The following is a 25144-nucleotide window of genomic DNA, read 5'->3' as shown; positions in this document are numbered from 1 at the left end:
CCAGGATATTACTCCAGAATATAACATGCCACGTCCTTGCCTTTGACTTGTGACAGGAAGACTGTCCTATGTGTATCTCTCTACGAGGAAATGCTGAATTCCAGCATGCAGATTTTCCAAATTGTGGTATCATCTTCTGTCCCTAAAAGCCCCTGTGCTGTGGTTAAAGACTCAGGGATTGCACCATCCTTCTTCCTTCTTCAAGTGCTCAGATCACAAACACAGAAGAGTGATGATGCAAGAACCCCTCCACAGCCTGGAAATGTGACCTTTAAATTAGCCACAGAGCCAGACGGGAATGGTAAGCAAACAAACACAGGGGCTAAGCACAGCTTCCTGACCGGCACTGAACTGAAGTCTCTGCTTAGCACAGGGAACTAACTGCACTTGGATCATTTAACTGTGGCGTGAGAACAGGCACCTTCATCATACAGGAGAGAAAAGAGTGCATTACCCTAATATAAATCCCCATTGCCATGGCAAATGCATGAACAAGTAGGCAAGAACAGCAGCTGTGCACGTTTCGGAGAGGCACGGTCCAAAAGAAAGCCGTAAACAGACTGCTTTCAGCTTCCTCAGCGCCTGCAAGATACAAGCACGTTCAGACAATCAGTACCTTCAGCTTTATAGAGAGGAAATACATTTACAATCTGATATGGTTTGCCAAAAGAATCCTCAGACGTGCGGTACAGGATGTGACAGCTTTACACGGGCTCAGCCAGAGAGGCTCAAGCACAACCGCATTTGGAGTTAAAATTCCAAGCGTGGCGGTGAAGCTCACTGAATTTTGACTAAGTTTGACAAGATTCCTGTACGACACAGAAAGGCAGAAAATACTGTTTGGCTTCTTGTGCTGAACAAATTAAATGTGAGAGGCTGAACAAACGGCGATCCATTTGAAAAGCACACCCTCAACACAGCTGGCTTGCCCAGAGTCACTTGAGGTCATTTGCTCCACCCACAAAAGATTTTGCCATAATCCCACAAGTTGCATCAGCACCCCAAAAAATTTTCCCCCCAAATCCACAAACAAATCATGAAAAGTTGTAGAACTACATCAACCTGGCAGAAGGAGCCAAGCATCTCTCCTTTCAGCTGTCTCTCACTTGATACCCAGTGCAGATCAAGGTCCATTTGGCTCAGCAACTTCTATTTAAAAATTTCTCTAAAACAGAGTATTTACTCACAAGAGCTGCCTTTAATAGTTAGACACAAGCATGACTCTGCTAGGATAGGTCCCTAATTTTGATGGAGGAGCGGGGGGATATAATAAAATCACCATGTCGCGCTTTTTACCAGCACAGTTTGTCCCAGCATAATTAGGGCTGAGAATCACCACAGCAACTGACATCTTTGTCTTCACAGCTTCAATTACATGAGGAACAACCATAAACTGCCACACGGAAGAAAAATGAGTCAAGACTGAAGTTCCCTCGGCAAAAAAAAAGTTGTTGTGGAATAGAAAGAAAACCAAGCGCACGGAACTGGGCACCCAAGCTCTGTTTAACAACACACAGTCCATGCTCATACAAGCATCAATGTCTTGGAAAAAAAAGATGATAGTAATCTAGGAAACCAGGCATTTTTCAAGAATAATAAACGCCTATTTTCCAAAATACCTAAAGCACTGGCGACTCTCTAGGTTTTATTTGGTTAAGAAAAATTAGTTCATTTGTTCTGAACTAGCTATACTTAACCTAAGTTTTATATAAACATTAAGCGGTCCCTTAATCTTAAATCGATAGGGGCCAATATGGTACAGCTATATTTCAGCCATCTGATTTTGGTCAAGCAAAACCTTGCCTTCATTTATTTACAGAACATCATGTTTCACAGTGTGCAGAGGAAAATTTTTTTTTGTTCACAGAAGCGTTACGGGCTTCATTGCGATGTAAAGCATTGTTTCTGTAGTGCAGTGGGAGTCATTTCTGCAATGAATATGTCGGCGTTAAAATGGCAATGATTAAAAAAAAAGAAGAGAAAAAAGTGAAAAAGGCACACAGGTTTGATTTTTTGGGTGGCGGATTATTTTTTTTAATTTGTGTCAACACAAGCAGTATTCTCTTTCAAGGACTGGGGATCTCTTCCATTGCTTGTTTTAGTTTGTCAGTGTGAACTGACAGGGAGTTTGTCGAGAGTGTAAACTCTTCCTGCCAGACCATGATAGAGTACATGTCCTCAAGGTGCTCTGCTCACAAAATTCAGGAAATATCTTTAAGGCAAGGGGGGAAAATAATTACAAAATCAGTTTTCTTCAGGTATTTTTTGGTTGCTTGCCTAGTCTACAAATCCAACTGCCAATATTAACATACAATAGAAACTGTGCTTTCTGTAACGATATAATTTGCAGATCCTCTGAGACTGAACAGTTCTGTATTTTTAACAGAACCCATAATCCAATTTTTTTTGAGGGCTGTTGTACACCTTGCCTCACAGAAAGGTTGTTGCCATACCTTTGGGTCCAGGCCAAGTCCTGCTCTGGTCAAGATAATTGAAAGAGCAATATTCCTCAGTGCTGCAGACCAGCGTAGGTTTATCTGAACTATGTCACTAATGAATGGGGTATTTCGGATAAGGAAACCGGCAAGCAGCATCCCTTAAATGAAAGCAAATAAGCTCCTGTCAAATGATGTGGTTTTATTGCACAAGAAAAGCTTGCATAGCATTCTTAAAAATAAGACACCATATTATGTATTTATGAGAGACAAGGAAACAATTAACTTTCTGAATTATTAGCTGTGTTTCAACAATGGGGACTGGGGCATGGGAAGAGAGACATATTTTAAAGCAATGAAAGTGGCCTAATAACACACCAGGTCACCAATGAATAAAGCTGCAGGATGCTGACACACAGCTTTAGTGCAAGTCAACAGAATTCAGCTTTGTTCACCAGGTACAGGTCATACCTACCATAAGCAAAGACACCTCTGCATCTTTAAAGGTATTTTTCTTGCTAACTTGTTTTAGCATGAAAAAGGGAAAATCCTTTAATATTGCACATTTACCTCAGAAGTTGAAAACTGTTAGAAAATCCTCTTAGGTGTAAGAAATGCAAGTATCACAGGAACCATAGCACTGAGTTCATTAGGAAATATAATCTAAAACAGCTAATCATGGACCAACATAGACATTTTAAAATGCTCTGGCAATATGACTCTTACACAAAGAGGGGGTAAAAGGGGGGGGAACGGGACCCAGGAACTTTGTCTTATCCTCTATTTGTGCTACTTGTAAGATCCAACCTTTTGCAAATATTAGCAAAAGTATCTAATCAGAGACTTCCTACAAAGCTATCAGAACTGTAGTTCTGGAAAGATACTGAAAAGTATGGGAAAGGTTGACTTTAAATATATATCTGCAGAGATTAATTGTAGCTCCTGATGATTTAAAGGTATATTTTGGTGGCAGAAATGTGTATTAGCAATATTAAGAAACAGGAAAACAAAAAAGACAAAACGTAAACAAACTGTGCTGGTGGGTCCCAGCTTGGTCTGAGCCTTGGCTGTGGACTTGATTTGTCCCGGAACTTGCTAAACTTTGAGACACTGTTCTTCCTACCACCTCCCGGAAAAAAAAAACCAGTGGCATAATTAATCTGTGGTAGCTCATGACAATTATTTCAGGCTAGCATAATGATCACATGCTCTTTGCCATGTTTGCATGAGGTCCAAGTCACTGGAGCTGATCTAGAGATCTACTTAAAGCAAAAACACTCCACCTCAAAGGATACCTTCACTGTTCTGCTCCATGTTGCCTGCTGCAGAAACCTCTCTGCAATGCATACCTAAGATACAGTGTATGAGTCGTTCCAGCAGCAATTTCACTCCTTTTTTCCTGAGACAGCAGCTCATTTATAAGGTGCTTAAGTGCTCACAGCCAGCCACGTTACACTTAGCTGCACCTAGCACAACTGGATTAAAGGCATCTAAGAGTACAAGATTGTTCTTTTTTTACACTAAAAATACAATTTACATACATTGTCTATTTCTTCTTCTGACTCATAGATTTCTCCAATTTTCCACAGGCTGGTGATCTGAACAGTGAACTCTGTCCTAAGCAACTCAACAGACGTGTGCTGTCATGCTTGAGTTTCTGTTGTTCAGTATTACTTGTCTGACAAGCAGTTTCATGCTTAACTCATAACTTTTAGATACAGATGTAATTAAAAAAAAAAGTAGAATCCAAATGGTCAAGCTTTTTTTTTTTTTTTTTAAAGGGGTTGTTTACTTAGAATGGGCAGACTCCCTGTGCGTTACATTCTGCATTCGTATTATTGCAGGCATGCATGCTATATGCAAAACTTCCCTCCCTCTCATTTGAATTTCTTGCTTGTGAAACGAAGTGGTGCAAGAACATGTGTGCTGCCTGGGACAGAGCTGTGCATGAAGCCACCCAGCCCTTCCGTAACCAGTGCTACTGTGCGAGGCACACCACCAGCCACCCAGGTTACAAAATCACACCCGTGCGCTACAGGGAGGTGTTTGTAGCCCACTCGGCCATGAAGTTTTACTGTCTGTCAACAGCTTTACTCATTTATGCACTAGGTATAGTAAAGGGGCAGTAGACAGCTGGTGAGAACCCAGAGCTTCATTTTTCAGCTTCATTGACACCACGGCACTTTACAATATTGTACTGATCTAATCAAAACCTCCTCTAGGAAAGCAGTCTGAAAAGGTTCTGATGATGTTAGAATTCATGTAATTTTCACCTCCCATTTCTATTTTGTGTTTTTGTGTAAAATAATTCAGAATTATTCCTTGTGGTGAGTTTATTTTCTCAGGTTTGAGTTATCTTGAAATAAAGGAAGGAAAAGAAAGAAATTGCTTTGGACTACCAGTAGTAGAGAATTCCTGTAGTGTTTTCTTTGGAAAATATTTTCATTGTGTGAAGATACATGCGAAATAGCTCAGCAATAACTTCCTTATGAATTAATTATTCTACTGTAACAGGAGGTCTAGATTACGACTCCTGTTCGGTGACACTAAACACAAATTTTAAGTAACTGTGACAGAGGGGACTGAAGGACAATAACCTTTGCATCTGTTGGTACACAGTTCTCTGGCCCCCAAAGAGTTAAGAGCCTTAGTAACATATAGGTAATTTCAGAGCCAGTTTGGGGAATTTTGTACTTTCTCAGAGAGGACCAGATAAAAGTCACTTGGAAAAGCTACAGCTTTTGAGCGTGACACAATTTGTTTTTTCCCCCAATCCAAACATACCTAGCATGCGAGATACTACTTGATAGTTTAACCACCACAAATATGCAGGAAGAAAAGAAGGAAGGATCTCTTACCCAGAAGAGCGGGGAGAGGAGGTAGTGTTCGTATTTTAATGAATCCAAAAATTTTACCTCCAATGACAGCAAAAAAATAAAGAAACAGAATTCCAAACAGATTTCCACCTGGGAGACACTCAGTCCCAGTGATGGACCAAACCACAGCCCAAACCAGGATCACAACTGCAACTGGAACAAAACAAGAAATACTCACATTTAATCATCTCTCAGGGACAACTTTGTTTGCTATTAGATCACATTTGTTTTTCTACTAATGGAAAAGGTACCACAACTTTCAGAAATAAAATCACTTACCTTAAAAATTAGTTTAATCATAACACTATTTAATATTTGATGCTCCCTAAAACTGATGTTCTGATTTTATAGGGCTAAGATACTTTAAAAAATGGTAACAGGGACGTGGTTAGGGACCAAAACGTATTAAGTGAGCCTTGGGCCACCGTGGAAAGCATTTCACAGGTCCCAAACTTAAAGCTAGGATTTTCACTAACTTCTCTTGCATTTGCTTATCTCCCTTCAGCTACTTCAGAACTGCAGTAAGAACCTCCTGCTGTACAGCCTGGCCTATCCAAGCTAATGACTGCAGCTCCAGTCTGATTTTTAAAAGAATTTAACCACCGCTTTTTGACTGGATGTGCTTGTGCAATACATTGCTATCCCTGGTGCGGGGGGGGGGGGGGGGCGGGGAATAATACCTGAAGGTGGTCATGTCTCTGGACAGTCTGAAGTAGTCCAGATATTTCCCTTGATACATCAATCAGAGAGGGATAATACATGAGGGGGGGGGGGGAAGGTCCTGAAAAGTATTATGATAACAGTAAGCGAAAATACTATAAAATATGTGAAATATTATGGTCTTTCCAGGTTCCTAGATCTGTTCCTAAATTTATCCAACAAGAACAGGCATGCACAGATATAAAAGCAAAATACAGAAGAAGGAAAAAATGTGCTGAATAAAAGGTACTGCATTTTCAGATTGGATTTTTCCTGATCTTATTGGAGGGTGACAAGTGGCAAAGGGAAGACCGGTATAATTCCAAACATAAAAGCCTAAGAATCCCAAGTAAGAGAGAACAGAGGCTGCAGAAGCAGGCAAAGCCACAGGAATTGTCTTTTGTTCAGAAAAGCCTTAAGTAACGGGCTAGGCAGGCACTCTTCTCTGCGAGCCTTCAGTGTAGGGCAAATCAGTTTGCTTTGCAGTTAGGATTCTTGGCTTTGCATCTCTAGAGTAATAAGGAACAAAAGAAGGTATCATGTAGCGTCTTGGATTTGTTGCCTTAATTCAATAAAAAGCCATTCAGTGTGCCAAAAATACCACTGTGTTTACAATCATCTTAATGCTCTCACACCAAAATGAACTATAAAGACGAGAATTGGGAGGTCTTTCTTCTGCTGAAAGCACTTTGCAATGCAAAAGCAAACCTACCACATTAAACACAGAAGAGGGGACAGAAGAACAAAATCTATGCATTCAAATCTTTGTTTCACCTCATTTTCTTTCCCTGTTACAACACTGAAACAAAAGTGTGGTACGCAAAACATAGCTGTTTCCCTGCATTATTTTCAAGGGCAATGGACAGATACCACACCCAGAGAAACAAGTACTTCTTTCTTACGTACCATTTGTCACTGTTTGGGCCAGTAAACCTTGTGGAGGACAAGTACATATTTGCCTCCATGTTCTTGCAGGTGTTGAAGACCCTGCTAGTGGTTCCGGAGGCTGCTGAGCACAGTGATTCAAGAGAGCAGTTTCTTCTGTTTGCACATTCCCATCAGCAGCTTTGGCATCTACTGCTGGTCCCTCCTGAATGCAAACAACAAGACTGTCTCAGGAGCCGCACCTCGTACATTTGAAGTAGTGTACAAGACTTACAATCAGCTGTGATGCACTAGATCCACGCTGTCTACAGATGACTATATTAACTAAACAATTGCTGTAGGAATGGTCCAGCTTTGTAGTATATTTGGGATTTTTGGTTATGCGTTTTTGCGTGGCATAAAGGACTGAATATGAGAGACCGTGGGACATTCACCTTTTATCTGCAACTGACAGGACTCCTGTCACAAATAGCACCTGTTCGGCAACAATATCAGAATATTTGATGAAGAAACAATAACAACAAGCCAGGTTCAGCTTGATTCATATACAAGCCAAATATTAATATTTTCTGTAATTTGATAGGGTTCTGCTTCCAGACTGGATTTCACAATACAGTTAACGATTAGCATCATTCCAGTGAGACAGTGTCCTTAATATACCTGCTAAATAACTTCTGTTGCAAAGCCTTGAATCAAAATAACAAAACCTACTTCTGATTAGACAAAGGTGAAAGAAACAACCGTTGGCCAGTGCAAGCACTACTCACGTGATCCATTGCTGGAACGCTCAAGCTGGTAAGTCAAGGCAGAGATGGAGAAATACTACACTGGGAGTTACTTCCTTGCAGAATGGTTCTGTGAAGCTGTCCTCTTATACCGATTCATCTACTTATCCATATTCATAGCCAAAGCACTTTTTGACCATTTTTGGATGTGTGTCCCAATTTTTGGGTCCTTATTTTTTGACAAGTTAATCATCTACCTTCCCTTATGATTATTCACCTTCATGTCAGCTCACTGTCATAGCATGGACATGGAATTCTTGCCTATACTGCGATTTGGCCCTCTTCCAGCAATAGTTCCCCATTTCCAATTATTTTTGTCTCATCTCTCCCTAGATATACACATATAAAAATATATATAGCTCCCTTACTCAGAGTCACAGTTGGAACACAAATCTTGTGATCTTTCAGCACAGAGTTCCTGGTTTATCTACCCTATGATTCTGTGATCATCAGCTACCTGTGTGTGTAAAGACAGGCTATACAGTACTTATCTTTACAGTTAAGACTACATTGACTCTTAAGTGCCTTTTATGTTAAGAATTTTATTCTTACTTGCATTCACTACAAGTCTTTTTGAAAGCCACAGAAGTTTCCAAGAACACTGGAAATAAATACATATAGAGGTCTAAAACTATGGAGTTTCTTATTTTTATTAGGCAAGAAAAGGACGACATGCATGAACAACTTTCAGCCAGCACACTGACAGGCACAATTTGAAAGCAAAGAAGCAATCTCAAGTCCATGCAATTCTCTTCCATAGCTGACTGTAAAACGTATGCTGATGCATTTTCCACTTCAAGCTGAAATTGCAACCATTGATTAGGAGCAACCCAACATACTGCAGACTTTTAAAAACATGAACATCTGTTAATTTTAAGAAATTCCCACTGAGGAGATTTCTCTTTGTATTCCCTTCAGATGTAGAAATTTTAACAGATGTAGGAAGAAAAAGGAAAGGAAAAGGATTCCCTCTGAGTAGAACTGTACTTTGATTACCTCACTTTGCTCATGCATGGGAATCATGCCATTTTTCTCACATACTGATGGCTCGGAATCTTCATTGTCATTTACAATAGCCTCCTTTATCATTGCTGCAAACCTAATGAAAGCGGTAAAGATAGAACAGTTAGAGAGAAGCAAATAATACTATTTTCCAGCTAGAAGACTTCTCAGTGATGTTGTCTCCTTCCTCATACATCATGTGAAAAAACCCTTACAGCCCAATTTGGAACTTAATGCTTTTTGCATGCCTGTGTATGTTGTGCGTAAGAACAAGAGACAGAAACTAACAGACCAGTATTCAGCTTAGAGAGTCAAGCACTAAAAAAAACATATCTAAAATTCTGAGTTTCAGAATGAGGATGACCTGTGCTAACCTGTTATTTACTCCTTAAAAGTATGGCTGTAATACCTATATATCTATTTGTACCTCCTATCAACACACGTTAAAGGTTATTTGCTGTCAATACCACTTACCAGGACCATAATTTCTGAAAGGGTCACAGCCCCTGCGTGCACAGCAGTGCAAGCAACCACATCGTAAAGTTAAGAACAACTATAGTTTCTAAAGCATACACGTGAGAGGACGCTTTTTCCATAACTTAAACGTGACCAGATCCAACTTAATTTTCAGGGAAATTTTCAAGAACATGGTTCTGTTAGATGCCACTCCAAACACACTGACTGAATGTCTGAGAAAGAGAAGATGCCTATTTGAATAAAGATTTAGGGCCATGCACAGCTTACACTCTATATCCAGGTGAGGCTGACAGAACGTGGCTCTTTTTTGCTGCTCATACCCCCATGGAGACACTTCTCAGACCTGGTCATTGTCATTGTATTTACACAGTCTAACTGGGCTACTTCTTGTCCCATAGATGTTAACAAAAGATAGCAGTGTACTGTTCTGTAGGTCAGATTTTTTTGTGTGTGTGCAAATATTTACTGTAGTTTCAGAAGCCTGAGCCAGCAGGAATGGCACACACATACCTGAAGATAAGGCTTGCTAGTGTTCTTTTCTGTAACAGCAAACATGTGCGTATATTCTCCACAACTGTATTCCAGGGTCGACAATGTTTTCTTGAAATCTTTCACATTGCTCTAGCTATATAAAACGCCACTCAAGTTAAGCCAGAACTTTTGAGCCAAGAAATTCCTGCCTTGCTAAATTGCTGGAAGCAAGTCAGAGACCCGATTCTGATTTATAAATATATGTTTGATACTTGGAAACAATTGATGCCACAAACAAAGACAGGGGCTACTGTTAATACCTGGGTGGTTTTGTTTGAGCTGATCTGATATGAAACTGGCTTGAACATGGTCAAGGCACAGAGTAAGAATACAGAGCCATAAGTAAACACTTTTGATGTGTTCTAGGGTAATAGCTTTGCTTCCTTTCCTTGTTAAATGTGAAGTGTTAATTTACTCAAATTCCTGTACTTCCCTCTGTTTTTTAATTACTACTTGCAGAATCTCAAAGCTTTTTATGAAAAAAACAAAAGTATCTCTCCATTAGGATTGTTCATCCTTTCATGGGGGCCAGGAATCCACAAACACCAGTCCACTAAATGGAACAGAGTGCACCAGCAACCTACCCGTGCCTCCCTCCTTGCCTTCACCAACCACTTCCCCAGGATGCACGTACTTAATGTCGTAACTCTGAAAGGGGCACGTGTGGGTAAGGGACAGATGTCGCTTTGCACCGGCAACATCCCAGTTCTCAGGCTCACGTAGTTGCTGACAAGAAACATGTTAACGCTCCTGAGAAGCCCGAGTCCACCTCACAACAGCTTCAGCTCCTGCTCCCGAATGCACTGCTCACAGTAGCATAATAGGAAAGAGACGGACCAAGTAAGCAGAGTGGATGTTCTGCTTAGCACAAAGGGTTTCGAGGTGTGAACGAGAAATCTGACAGTGTACGTGCTGCTGTCCTCACCTGTTTCGTGACAAATTTTCACCCTGTTCAGTCCTGATACCGCTGTTTCAAGCAACAGCCAGATGGATTAATGAGACCAAAGCGAGCAGTTAGTTTACCCACATCATGGTGGGGTTTTTTGGGGTTCGTGGGGTTGGTTTGTTTGTTCCAAGGTTTGTTTGCTTTTGTGGGTGTGGATTGTTTTTATGGGTGATTTTTTTTTAATTTCACCCACAAACAAACAAAATCAGCAACCGAGAAATCACAGTGCAGAATTTGTACCCCAGGGTTAGGAGCCTCTGCCATGGAAACCAGCCAGCGACAGCCTTATTTTAGTAACTCCACGTAAAGCATGCTTTCCTTATTTTGAAATAGGAAAGGTTTTTGTTATAGATTATTCAGATCCTCTCATTTTATCATTTTACTTTTTTTTTTTTTCCTCTTTTTTTTGATGGTAGGGAGGCGGGATGCGCGGGAGAGGCGGGAGGTGCCCCGGTGCAGCACACGCACCCGTGTTCGCTCCGCGCCCCGCTCAGCGCAGCCACCGCCACAACTGCCAACACCCGGGGGGGGGGGGAACAACATAAAAGACCGAAAGAACCGACAACCCAAACCCCGCACCACCACCCGCAAGGCACGAGTACACCCTGCCGCCACCTCCCTCCCGCCTGCCGCAAAGCCAGCCCGCAGCCCCCCCCCCCCGCCGCCAGCAGCCCCGGTACCTCTCCCGCCGTCGCGGACACAGGGCTCCGGGCAGCAGCTGGGCAGCGCGGCGCGGCGCAGCCTCCCCGGCACGGCGGGTCCCTGGGCTCGGGGGGGCCGCCCCTCCCCCCGCCCCGCCCCCCCGGTGCCGCCAGCCTCCGCCCCGGGCCGGGCACGGCGGGGGCTCCCCGGGGCTGCGCGTCCCTCGGCGCCGCGGGCCGCAGGCTGGGGGAGGGGCGGCTGTGCAGCTGTCACAGCGCTGTCACCTCGGTCAGCCCAAGGCACCTCGGCCAGCCGCCCCTCCGCTGGGAGGGCCGTTCGTCGCACCCCGCACGGAGCAGGAATGTCGCCTCCCAGGGCCACGCTGCCACTCAGGCTGCCCACCGCAGCTGGGGGCAGGTGCAAAGAAAGGGTAAAGGCACGGATATTCTGCTCCGGGTGCATGCAGAACAATTGTATAGGAGAATATATAAATAATAATTTAAAAAAAAAAATCTAACTAGTGCATGTGTGGTGTTCCCATCAAGGCAGTTCTGCTTCCTAAAGAACCACCAAGTGCGTGCACCTCGAGGCTATGAGACAGGCTGTCTCAGCCTCATTACACAAGCTACACTGGTTGTATGAGAGCAGGTTCAAACGCAGCATGTTGCTACTTCACTTGTGGTAGCATTACAAGAATTAAGCTGACTACAAATCCAAGTGAAAAAAAACCACCCACTTTTTTTTTTTAATCACACTAAGTTTTCCATAAGAATCCAGTCTGGGAAGTCTCTTCCCCCTACCCCATAAAGAAAAGTTTGACCTGGAACCTGAAAAGTCAAAACACTCCTCTTTGTATTATCATAGGGGTGGAAGGAAAACAAACCGGATTACCCAGCTCCGTTAAAAACAGGCCAGGGAATTAAGAGGTCACAAGACCATTAAGATGCATTCTCCTTTAAATAATTCCAGCAAGCCTGCTGGAAAACCCTCAGACATTAGAGCACATTTCAGAGTTCTAGCTGTTCGCACCCCCATGAAAAATGTTGCTAATAAAGCATGAGACAGCAGTCTCTGCTGATTTTATTTTTTTCCTGGGCCACCAGCTTTTCAGACAACCACTGAAAAAAATCCGTATCTGTTCTTTCAGTGCAATGTCCTTTTCTTGCAGGGCTGCTTCGACAGAAAAAAAAAGCCATTTCTGAGTAACACCTGTATATTACAATCACCAGTGAACCAAAAATGATCAATATGCAATAAGTGTAATGAATTTTTCTCTCCGATTCTTTATTTGCAGAATACACACTGCAAGTCTCCAGTGTCACCACTGAATCTCAAGAGAGATTCTCTTTTCAAGGTAAAGCCTTCTTACTTGAGAGGCAGGACTGTGGCCTTCATATTAAACTCTGAAACCATTGAAACAGTATCCTGCCAGCCTGAACTTTAAACATACAGATCTACATCAGTGAATATTGGTGGAGCCACTTTTGATAACTTTGAATTTCTGCCTCAACTTGATCCTGCTTGGCTGCCAAGGTCACTTTGTTGAAATACTAGATACTCAAGACCCTTATAAACAAACTACACAAGCACAGAATGTTCCAACCATGATTAAAGGTAAAAGTTAAACGCATAATGAGCCTGAGGAAGCCAACATCCACAGTACTGTCTTATTTGCCAAAGTTACACTCACTTACTTTAAAACTGTAAGAAGCCTGATTTTAAGTAGACATGTTCCATCATTTTGCTGATGATAGTACAGAGCAGAGAGAACTAACTTTGTTATTTGCATAACAATGTGCTTTCAAAGTACAATTTGTAACTAGCATGGTCTCCAATATAGAAATGTCTGTCACCAATAACAAAATTATTCAAATGTTCCAACCTTCACATGTGCTATTATTTCTGTCTTTTCTCTTGTTTAAACCACACAGTTCAGGTGATTTAATGGTAGTCTCTTCGTTTTCTCTGGAGAGTCTGTCAGTACTAGCAGGAATTGTGAATATTTACCTCCCACATAATTTGCAGGATGAGAATAAATGTAGCATTTAAATCCTTTCACTCAGATTTGCTTAACACACAACTCAGATTTTGTCCTTTAAATAATATTCTTTGCTCTCTGAAATCTTAAATGTTGAATTGCTACTCTTTCATGTTTTTGGAGATACCATAAATTGAAGACATATTAAGTATGTTTTACTCCTGTGTTGCAGTATTTAGGGAAAAGTGAATCCGTAAGATCAATTTATACAGAGATCATATAGCAGTAAAAATGCACCAAAAATTTGTTTTGAAAGACATGTGCATGATCTAAATCTTTGCAAGCTATCTTAATTGAGAAACATGATCCTCACTTTTTGCCTTCGATAGTAGGGATTTCTGTTTGCAGGTAGGGTTAATCACAAGCGCCATCCTCCATCAATGATTAGTTCATTTCCAGTCACATAGGCAGACTGAAATGACATAAAAAGCAACAATAATTTTAACAAATGTGTCATGGCTATTGATTACAGGTAAACACATTTTCCTTAAATTCAAAAACCTGCTTTTTTATACAAACCCTTTTTTTGTTTTACAAAAGTATCTGAATTGATAGAATAAAAACAAATTTAGAAATGGAAGCCTTTACCTCACCCTATGATGTTATTAGCTCTGTTCAGCTAAACAGAAACTGACCATGTTTTATGTAATTATAAATATTATATAATGATAATATTCTTATTATATTATATAACATATTTTACATATTATATATTAATACATATATATTATATATTATCATATTATATTATATTATATAATTATATAATATATAATATAATAATTATAAGGGGACCTAACTGAAAATTCAGATTAGGCAGACAGTGAGGTACACAATTGAATTATTGCCATTCTTCTCTATGTCAGTACTGGAATATATTGGAAAATTGGAATTCTGTCTATACATGGTTGAAAACCCTATGATCAGACCGAAAAAAATTAGTAGCTTTAGAGAACACTAAAACCAAGATGAAAATGAGAAATCAGATTACTGATAGACAGCAGCATTAAGACTGAATTAACTCCTTTGAAGTATCATGTTATGCTCAGTAGAACTGCTGGGCAAGTCCAGAGGAATCTAGTCCAGTTTTAGATTCATAGTAAGTTTACAGCATCCAAAGTAACCTTGATGTGTGCTCATTAGCGTTGGTGGTATTTGCAGTGGTCATTAAGGGTTTTGTGTGTAAAAGCCTCAGTGGGTCTTTTGTTTTCCTTATGCTGAAAGGGTAAATTCACTCTGAGCATTAGCCCTTTTAGCCAACGTTTCCAGTGGCTCTACACAAGTATTTGCTCTTGAATAGTGAGGGTAGGTGATGGCTACTAATTCTACCTCCTTAAAATACGTTCTAGTTGTGGTGCAAACTTGCAAAAGCAGGCAAGCCCATTTCTCCCATCATTCAGAACGATCCGGGGTCAGACAATTTGCTCAGGTGTCAGGAAACCATCAGGCTATGGTACCAAATGCATAAAGCCTTGACATCGCTGTCAACATTCAGAGCACTTTTTGTATCATAGGTTGAACTTGGTAAAAGATTTAATTATTTAAATAACCCAGCTCAAAGACAGTATAAATCCTTCTAAAGAAAATTCTTGCTACTGTGAAGCAGCAAAGCAGCACAGGATTCTGTGACAGGAAATTTTATTGTTCCATACTTACTTCATCAGAGGCCAAGTACACAAAGAGATGGGCCACTTCTTCAGCAGTAGCCATCCTGCCAGTCTTCTGTCTGGCTAGAAAGTCTTTCAGTGCCTAGATACCCAAGAGCATTTGGTACATCAAAAATAAAACCCCAATTATTTTAGTCCAATTAGTATGACATGTGCGAAGCAATACTGGGAACAGGTCATAAATAACTTTTTTTTTATTACACTGAGTAGGGAATTTATGCTAGAAAAAGAAAGTAGAAAACTAACACCAGCGTGAATTTCGGGTTGAAAAACAGGAGACTGGACCTAGACATCTGGTTCCAGAATAAAGCCAAGATAAGTCCTTCTTCCTTTGGTGGTAGATATTCCCAGGCCCTTCAAATGAGGGCTCACAGTTATCTAGTTAGTAAGGTTGAACAACCTAAGTAATTTTGACATACAAGGGCCAGAATGCCCTTTTTATCATGGTTTTGCAGTAGCTTGTGGCTGCCACATGCTACAGTAGAAACTGCCTTATACTTTTGCACTAGATACCTGTAACCTGCGGTTGCAGACACTTCCACAGATGACAGACCCTCTGTATTCACTACCCAACAGTACCCTTCTGAGGCATTTTAAGACTTCTGTCTTAAGTCCAGATTGTCCAAACTATTAAAGGCAACACTACTGTTATCATTGGCACTCTGAAATAGGGGACATTCTTGACTGCTGGCAGAAGTGCCACTATATATTTATTTTTTAAAGGGAGTTAAACATATGTACAACCATGATCAAAGTAATAAATTGCTTTCTTACCTGTTCTGGGTTAGGGCGGGCTTGGATTCTTTCCTGTAAAGATGGTGTGTCAACAGTCCCTAAGCAAAATTTTAAAATTAAATTTTAAGTCAACTGCATCAACAATCAGTTGATTGTCATTCATTGTTCAACAATGAACAAAACAGTTCATTGGTTCTATTTCTATGTCTTAACATTTATGTGAAACTTTATAATATGATTCAGGAGAAAGACTGCAAAACTATCAACATAGCATACAATTCTAAATTTCAATAGAAGGCAAGACTTTTGAGTATTAATTACTTTCCATGTCATTAAACACCTGAACCCCCTGCCTGCTTCTAACTTCCTAGATTATCTTTGAAAATAAGCATTCAAATTCTGTGTAATGCATGTATAATGTGCATGTGCTGCGTTAACAGACTAAACATACAACTTAACTACAGAAGTAACAGCTTTTCTACTTTAAATCTCAGAAATGTTTCAAGCATGTCCTGTTCTTTGAGATTGCTCATAACTTCAGCTGCCACTTGCAAGTCTGTTCTTTGTTAATGATTTCAAACTAAATGGGCCTTCCAGCACCTGTTCCCAGTTTACCAAGTAATGTAAGAATACTTACCAGGACATACGCAGTTGCATCTGATGCCTTGTTCAATGAAATCAGCAGCCACAGACTTCGTTAGACCAATAACTGCTGCCTTTGAAGTACTATATACACATCTGTTCACAACTCCTAACAAAGGGTCAGTGTGAAGGCAGCATAGAAATTATTAAAAAAAGAAGAGAGGCAGATTTGTTCAATATGCACATGGTTTTGGACCCCAGCATTTCCTGTAGCCCCTCCATAGCAGCAGGCTAACTAGAATGCTGACTGCCAGGATTCTACTCAAGCGTACACCACAGCAAAGCACACAATCTTTCAATAGTATAAGTTTGGGGAGTAGTCTAGGAAAGTTAACAAAGCAAACAAAGATTTAGTAACAGTGGTCACCCATCTGTTAGTCAGCACCAGGCTTCCTGGGGAAGCGTAACTGCTGTGCTTGCGTAACTGTCTTTTCTTCATTAAGAGCATACATAGCAGAAAGTCACTGGAAGTAATTCCTTTTTGTGAAAATAACTTGGTAAAAGGGATGCTACGAAACATTCAGGACAGATTCAAAAGCTCAGAGGCAAGGATCTTGGTGTTTCTGCAATTTTCCATCTGTGTCCTTGTGTGTATGTACAAGTTGATGTGTTCACTGTTTTTTAATTGTATCCCTCCACAGGACTAGCACTGCCCTCTAAATTCAAAGTTATGCAATTATTTATTTTGCTTTCCCATAACTCTAAAGATTTATTAAGGAACTCTAGCAAGATACTGACCTTTAATGCTGGATGCCACAGAAGACATATTTATAATATTTCCAGATTTCTGTTTAAGCATCTGCAAAACAATACTTAGGTCATTCAAATGCAAAGCTATTTTGTCATCTACAGATCCAGCAAAATAACCCATAACAACCTCCAGAACAGCCCCACATGCAATTGGTACACAGTGTAACAAAGCTTAATTGGCATGAGTACGTGCTTACCACTTTTTGATCTGTTGACTGTAGTAGTAAAACAGAATCTGAATTTTTCACTAGCTCTCCGAAGTCATCTGGGGGTGAAGACTGACAGGAAAAGATTTTTTCCTGGAGAGCCACCTCTGAATCATTGCCCTCTTGTCACCACAGTAAGTTACCCTACATAGACATCTGCTCATGCCATCTACTGATGCAGTAATTCACTTGTCCCATTCAAACCCTTCTTGCTTTGGAGAAGCAAGCAGCTTCTACAGCACAGCTCACTAGCATCTTTGAATTGTAGGTAAGTTTCCTTAAGTTATAAACTTTTTAGGCATACCAAAACCTGATACGCCTAAAGCTGTTATAACACCACCTCTGAAAATGAAGATGAGCTAAGGAAAAAAACCAGAAAACAGCCATCAAACCAAAACACAAAAGAAACAAACAAAAAAGAACTGGAACAACACTGAAAAAAAAAAAAAGTAGTCATCATCCAGTCATGGTCATTGCTTCCACATCTGGCCTTTGCATTTACAGGAATACAAAAACCTTATTCAGTCCACAAATTTTTGTAGTCCCGAAGCTAGTTATTGTGTCAAACACAAAGTGTCCTCAAGCTGCTAGACTGTCTAATTGAGTTGTTGTTCTGATAATCAGCATGTTGGCAGCAGTGGCAACAAATTGCTTCACGAGATAGTTTCCAGAGTTCCATAAAATTCACATTAATATAGATTATTTACAAATATTTTGTAGCAGTGGTATTGTGCAGCTGTGTGCTATGGTATAATATGGTAGCACTGTATTGCAATGGCTGCCTCACTGCTCTGTATTTGAAGGGTTTTAGTTACAAATTACATAGGGCAAAACCCCTGAATTAATCTTCTCTACCATATCCTTTAGATCGGTTGTCTACTTGAAGGATTACACAATGCAGAGAATGTTTTAGAGTAGGATTGATACAATTTAAGGGCTTTCACTAACCAAACCTGCATATTTGCATTTTTATCTCAAATCCCATGCTGTCAGTGGCAACAGCTTATGCTTCTCACACTTTAATGTAGCAGAGACTAAAAATCATGGGCAACCAAGCCTCTACCTTAGGAAGGAATGTCTTGATCATGAGGTACATGCTGCGAACATTGAGGTTCATAGTGAAGTTCCAGTCTTGCTCCTCACACTCCAGAATGGTTCCATGATGAACAAACCTGGAATAAGCGCATGAAGTGGATTACTGTTTGTGTTTTATGTTTCTGTGGCATTTTACGCACATTTTTCTATTACTGTTTTGCAGTAGCTAACTCTTCCAGCCTTGAAAAGGAAGGACAAGAGCTCTACTAAAGAAAGCAAGCAACAGTATGTTTCTTCTGATGAGTATCAGGGACACCAGGCAGACTTGGTATGTGCCAAGGACTGCTTAGCAATAGAGAAATTAAAAAAAAAAAAGTAGAGCACTACTAGGCCATTGCTCACAGCTGTGCTAAGAGAGCTGAAGCCACCAGTACAGGGCACCTATAGAGTGGGGAAATCAAATGCCAGAGCCATTCTACCTTGGCCTGGGTAACAAGACTGTGCACAAGAAGTTCAGTTTTGATGAAAAGATATGGAAGTTTGTATTAAAGGTATAAACTGTATTAAAACAATAGAAATAAAGTGCGTTTAAATAATAAAGAAAGTATTTCTGGAGAATAGGGAAAACTGGAGAAATAGTAGGATCAAATGGAAGCTAGTTACCCTGCAATGTTACAGAGAACATCAATCTTTTCAATCTCCTTGGCCAGATTTTCTATCTGCTCCTTTTTGGTAACATCCAGAACTCTTATTTGAATGCCTAGAAGAACAAGGTATTTGCACTGGTTTTAGCAAAGGATCAACAGTTTACTTTTCTGAAGTGCTGAGGATTGCATCTACAATTCAAGTCAGCAGCTCGCCAGAAACAGTCCCCTCAGTGGTGCACCAAGACATAGAGACTCGTGAGTGAGAGCTGCACTTCATCATTAAGTTAGTGCAATGGTTAAATTGGGACAGCAATGGACAGCGTGTCATGCTATTTAAATTTTCAGAAGGGAATTAAAAGAAGATCAACTGATTTGTTTGTCATACAGCATCACACAAGCAAATGAGCTAATGTATTTTACCATAAAAATGTTTCCAATAAATTTGAATTCCACTATACTCTTGAACTGAGGAAATACAGAACCTGTATAATCATAACAAGATTTCATGCGCATTATTACAGAATAATAATTGGAACTATTTACGTGTCACACACTTGCAGTCATATTGCATGCCATCTATGCATGTATATTTGAAGACATTATGAATCAGCTTTATATCATCTAATTATTGAGGAAAATAATTTTGCATAAACCATTAACTTCTATTACTTGGAATAGTATCATGTCAATTATTTAATTGCAAAAACATAAGCATCGTATTCATAGACTTGTTTATGATCAGAAGGAGCCTTGGAATCTTACTGCTTTTCACTGTCTACTTATTTCAGCCTCTGACAGCTGTGGCTGTGCCTGTGCCATACTTTCAAGACAGACACTGATAAAAAAAATAATCCTTCTGTTCTCCGGAAGACTGAGATAGTTTCTGCAAAACAAGTTCAGGCACAAATCTTCAAAACACTTCTCGATAGAATCAGCGCCTCTTAACAGAACTGCTTTAAGGCCAACCAGAGCAGTGCTATCCCTGGGACAGACAAGAAGAGAGCAAAGTAAAAGAACTGCACTTCCAGGTGAGCTGTAGTATGATATGATATAATCTACATGTTTTTTTACCTCAATTTACTGAAGTAGCTTCTCTCAGCCATGGCAAGGCTGAATCCTCACTAGGGAATAGGCATACTTCATGCCACACTTTGCCTGCACCCTCAGTCCACACCGTGTGTAAAGACTGAGCTGTGCCCCCTTCTCAAATACATGAGATTTTCATCCAAAGGAAGCCTGGATTAGTGGAAGAGGAGTCAGGGTATACTCCAATAATTTTCTTAGTGGGTACAATTAGGCTCCCAGGGGACGAAGACTTGCTGCTGATCACCCTTTTGCATATCCTACATCTAGGATGAAGAGACATCTAGCACAGATCACATGTGTGCCCCAAAACATAGTTTGTTCGGTTTTTTTTACAGTTTAGTCATGTGCAACTGGTGACACACAGGCTAATGAAGGTCTGCAACTACCTGTTGAGAAACTGTAAAGGAGATGGAGCAGACTTCTCAGAGGCCCACACTGGAAGGATGAAAAACAACAGAAAGAAGCTGGAACATGGGAAAGTGTCACTGAATGTATTTGGGTTTTGTGGATTTGGGTGGGATTTCTTTGTTGTTTGTTTCACAGTTTTTATTTGTGGTGGGGTTTTTTTTTTTTGTTTGTTTGTTTTTAAATGTAATTCTTTTAAAACCATGAAGGCAATCACACTGGAACAGGGGCTGACAGAGGTTGTTGAGGAAGTTCTGTCCTTAGAGATGTTCAGAACTTGACTCAACACAGCCCTGAACGATCTGCTCTAACCAGAGCCGCTTTGAGCAGTAGGCAGGACTAAATGGCCTCCCCAGAGGTCTCATCTAGCACACCATACATGATTCTGAAATGCTGTAAAGCTGTCCATAAAGCATCTGAGTGATGTCTAAATTATGGGAGAATTTAATTTGAAATGTTTAAAAATCTGTTTCTTTTGAAGCCAAACTGACAATTCCATGAACAGGCTTTATATGCCTTAGTTAAATGATAGAGACACTTCTGAAGAGATTTGTGTATAACTATGCAATTAGACTACAGACTGGTGATTAACATCACCACTGGAATTACCTCTTCTGGATAAAATTCAAAAGACTACAATGTGCCAAGCCTTGATGAATTATGGCTTAACTAATCATATCAAAAGGATGGAAATGGCTCTGAGTATATGGAAAATTACGTCTTTCCTTGTGAGCATATTAGCTGAGGGGAAAAAAACTACACAGTTCAAGATGTAATACTTTCCTAAAGACCCTCAGAATGAACTTGGAAAGTCCTAAAGTTCTTAAGGAATTACAAAGGGATTGCCTGTGGTGAACTCCAGTCAGTAGAGACTGATTCACTATAAATGCTGTGCCACAGAAAAATTTGCATATTTGGCTGACACCCTATAATAGGAATTCATTAAATCCACTTCCTTCCGTCAAATTAATTTGGAAGCATTTTCAGTTGTAAAACATACCCAAGTCTTATTTATTAATTCAAGACTGAAAAAAAAAAATTAACATAATGTCCCATACTCGCATCAGCTATGACTAAGAAACAGAGCCATGCAAAACCTTCTCCTTGAAGTATGGTCCTGTGGTACCAGTGGGAAAGCAGCCTTCAGGCCTGCGCATTTGTACAAACAGAGTAGGCTTACTCCATGTTGGCGGAATTAGTTTCTGAAGACATACAAATTCTACTAGACAGCAATCTCTTTAACACATTCCTTATTAAGCACGGATCATGGAAATGCAAGGACTGAATCTACTTTTTGTGTAGCTGAATGTTAGCTCTTATGATCAGAGAAAAGCGTTCCATGCCTTTCAGAGTGGTATGTTTGACAGCCTAGAGATCCCAAAAGGTAACTGGAAATGGGTGCCATTCTGGGAAGCAGAAATCAACTGCTTCTGTGACACAGGAAACTCAAAAGTTATTCCACATGCTTGGACTATTACTCTATCCAATATACTGATGTTGCAGTAGTTTTCATGCTAAATATCTGCGGTTCCACACCACAGAATAAAGTAATGCCAACATCTAAAGAATCAGTCTGGATATTTTCCATTTCTTCTGGCCTTTTGAAGTTTGCCCTATCCTCAAATCCTATTTCAGCCAGTCTACAACAAAACTTGCAAGAGCTGACCTAATGCCTACTGTAGGTCACTTACCTGGATATTTCTCCAGTTCTTTCAGCTTAGACTCATTGATGTCTGTAGCAATGACTTCGGCTCCTTCTTTAGCAAAAGCCTGAAGAATACAAGAGAAGCAGTTTAGATATTCTAGATCTTACCAGAAATAAAATCTTATTTTCTTCTAGTTTCCTTTTTGGCTTGAAATAAAAACCTGAAGGCAGCTGATCTCTCACTTTTCATTCTGGGCATGTCAAGGAGTAATGGACATCAGTTGCCACACATCCCGGGGACAGCTAACTAACTATATGTGATATAAAGAAAAAGGTCCTAAATCTGTCTTAAGTAAGGAATCCACAAATAAAGTATAAGAACAGTAACCAGAGTAAGACAACCGGTATTATTATTGCCCTTAATAGCTGCACATGCACTAGCACATAGCGCTGGAATTGTCTGTACTGCAGGATTTAAATGAAGTTATGGGATTTGACAGGTAAAGGCATGAGGAATGACGGTATAAAAACTTAACAAAAATCTTTTGTGTCCAAATAATTGGACTAATGTTAAGAGAAGCACAGATTTTCTTTAGTATTTAGAGATATTCCTGCATTCTTGATGCTCACCTCTACATTGCAATTACTGATAAATCAACAGGTACACTACCAAAGTAACCTCTGTGTCAAAAGTATTCTGACATCTCAGACTGCAGCCCCTAATCTTCAACATAAGTTCCCCAAGTGCAGCTTAAAAGGATAGTGGCATTAAACATGCCAGCCTTCTGTGGCTTGCTGAATATTTACAAAGTGAAATTATCAGGAAAATTACCTGCTTCTTGGACTAAGTGTTTTAATGTAAATGCCAAGATCAGCAGACTTCTGCATTCTTAACTGCATGCATGAGAAACTAACTAGTCTGGCAAAAATCCTGCTTACAGGAGCTTTTCCTGGCTTGCTGATTACCTTACAGAGGTACTAAGATAACTCTGCTAGTGTCTCTATCTGCTACGGGAGTAGGAAGTAGCAGGGGAAGAACTGGTCAAAAGGAATTGAAAAGTAACCAGAACATTAATACATATGTTGAATTCTGTTTAACAGTAACATTTGTAAAGGATTTCTCACAGTTGCTCATTGTGAACAATACTGTAGCTGTGCTGTGAGTATCACGTAGACTTAGTTAGGCCAACTATTAACATAGGTAAAATATCTTGGCTTTACTGTAGGGGATTATTGCAGTATTGAGCCTTGTAACAGGGAAATATTGCCTTACCTCCTCATCTTCTCTCAGAAAAAAGTAGCAGAAAGATTAAAGGTACAGACAGTACCAACCATATATTGTTGGAAAAGCAGTTGCAGCCATTCTCAGATCTTGCTCTTATCCCTGTCTAACGACACCTCTCAGAGCTGAAGGCTTTTAGAAATTCCATCAGCACAAAGCACACATGATGCAGTATAGCGACTGTATTATTCCTTGATTTTTTTCAGTGGGTAGTTCTGGCTTCATCTATGGTTAATTAGAAAGCCTGCTTGCTGCAGATGTCATTGGACAAGCTAACTTTAGAGACCTAGCTTCGGTACAGGAAAACATTTTCCAACTTACTATAGCAGCTGCTCGCCCGATCCCCTGTGCTGCTGCAGACAGTAGTATGATTTTCCCATCAAGCCGGCCCATACTGCTAACCTGTGCAGGCAGAAAATGTCACAGAATCTTTAACAAAAAGGTGAGTCAACAGCTCTCCCTGGGAATCAGATGCAAATGCATTCCAAAACCAAGACATGATTCAGAGTGCCTCTGCCATCAAATCACATCACAGGTTGTCCTGTTTGGCTGCAGTGTGACCTTGAGTCAGCCAGGGTTCTGGGAGGGTGGACTGCCTCCAACTTTTTTTTGTACAGACCTCAAAAAGGTCAAGAAGCTTGTGAGTTCAAAAGTCAAGATTTACTGTAACAGAAATGGGACTTAATTTCCCTTGAAAAGAAAGAAGTCAAGATGAAACAGAAGTACAATAGCTCGTGATCTAGTGTTTCCACCGTCCATTGTGTTCTTCAAAAGCAGGTCTGTCTTCTGTTCCCCTCAAACTACAAACGCATCAACTTTCTAGGTTGCAATAAATCCCACACAATAGCCTGGCCTTGGTGTCTGCTGTGACCTGTCTTCGAACCTTCCAGCACAGCAGATTCCCTGCTCCAACAAGGCAGGGGGTACAGGGGAACAAAGCTCTGTCCTGTCACACCTCTCACGTTGCTTGCTCGCAGGGGACTATGAGCATGCTTGGGTCCAGCAGTAGGGAACCTCTGGGAGGTTGCACCTTACTCAGTGTGTAGCAGTTGAAAAGCAAAATGTAGCCCAAGCACACACTTCAAGGCCGAATTGTGTTTAAGGAAATACAGCATACAAAAGTTGCAAACAAGTAACAGCAAGTAACCACCTCTCACTCCTATGGATTTTTTGTTATTTAATGAGTAAACTACTTAACAGGATGTTTCAAGGAACTGCCTAAAAAAGGTCAGGTCACTGTGTTCCAGTCAGATGCAACATCTGGTGTGCATTAACTCTGTTCCCAATAAGCAAAGCTTTCTGCACTTTAATAATCCAGAACAAAATTTGTTTCTGTAGCTATGAGCATATAAAGGTGTCCTGAGAACCTAAAGTTTTTAAATACACACATGAATCCAACGTATTGAGTGCTGCAACTGAGAAGTTAAGATGCCATAATCTCCCCTAGGTTAGCAGATGATGCTATCATCTAGAGATGCTCAAATCGATGCTGTGACTCAGATTACCAAGTCAAATTGAGTATCCTACTTCTTAAAGCAGATTAATTTCTCTGATTTTGACCAGAAGTCCTGATTGTTTTCCCAGCAGCTTTTCTTGACAAAAGTGCTAGCAAAACTAGTGCTTCCCCAAAGAAAACAGGTTCAGCAAATCAGACTTCTCATATTTTAACTGAAAAAATATTTTTGTTCTAATATAAAAAACATTCTATCTTTTGATTTAAAGTCAGAC

The 25144-nt window shown here is 40.3% G+C and overlaps 2 protein-coding genes across 4 annotated transcripts in view; both read right to left on the bottom strand.

Moving 5' to 3' along the window:
* The window catches only part of LOC102047517 (sodium/hydrogen exchanger 9B2), a 23796-nt gene extending 10068 nt beyond the window's left edge, over window positions 1-13728 (bottom strand). For 2 of the 3 annotated variants that reach the window (XR_008730432.1, XM_055700250.1), the window contains exons 1-6: window positions 11317-12414; window positions 8677-8779; window positions 6917-7100; window positions 5294-5464; window positions 2454-2596; window positions 455-582 (exon numbers count right to left, since the gene is read on the bottom strand). Coding sequence is in view for 2 of the 3 variants with exons in the window: in XM_055700250.1 (XP_055556225.1) it covers window positions 455-582; window positions 2454-2596; window positions 5294-5464; window positions 6917-7100; window positions 8677-8769 (719 nt within the window). In the remaining variant the exon portion in view is untranslated. Of the gene's footprint in view, window positions 1-454; window positions 583-2453; window positions 2597-5293; window positions 5465-6916; window positions 7101-8676; window positions 8780-11316; window positions 12415-13629 lie in introns of those variants that run through there. The other variant, XM_005437314.4, reaches the window with a different exon arrangement.
* Window positions 12924-25144, bottom strand: BDH2 (3-hydroxybutyrate dehydrogenase 2). The gene is made up of 10 exons (XM_027802591.2): window positions 23928-25144; window positions 23738-23818; window positions 22181-22259; window positions 19015-19111; window positions 18380-18488; window positions 17099-17159; window positions 16356-16469; window positions 15758-15816; window positions 14973-15065; window positions 12924-13728 (listed from the first exon to the last, which is right to left on the bottom strand). Exons 1-10 carry the CDS (start codon window positions 23934-23936, stop codon window positions 13675-13677), a joined length of 756 nt encoding a protein of 251 aa, XP_027658392.1. The 5' UTR covers window positions 23937-25144; the 3' UTR covers window positions 12924-13674.

The sequence above is a fragment of the Falco cherrug genome, chromosome 1 (genome assembly GCF_023634085.1).
Source record: "Falco cherrug isolate bFalChe1 chromosome 1, bFalChe1.pri, whole genome shotgun sequence".
Lineage (NCBI taxonomy): Eukaryota > Metazoa > Chordata > Aves > Falconiformes > Falconidae > Falco > Falco cherrug.
Note: the sequence above shows the minus strand (reverse complement) of the source record. Positions and strands in the feature narration are given on the sequence as shown.

Coding starts and splice junctions, on each gene's coding strand:
- BDH2 (XM_027802591.2), bottom strand. Junction 16,470..17,098: donor TGTGGCATCCAGCATTAAAG/GTCAGTATCTTG, acceptor ACCCTTTGTTAG/GAGTTGTGAACAGATGTGTA. Junction 15,066..15,757: donor CCCGCCCTAACCCAGAACAG/GTAAGAAAGCAA, acceptor TTGGGTATCTAG/GCACTGAAAGACTTTCTAGC.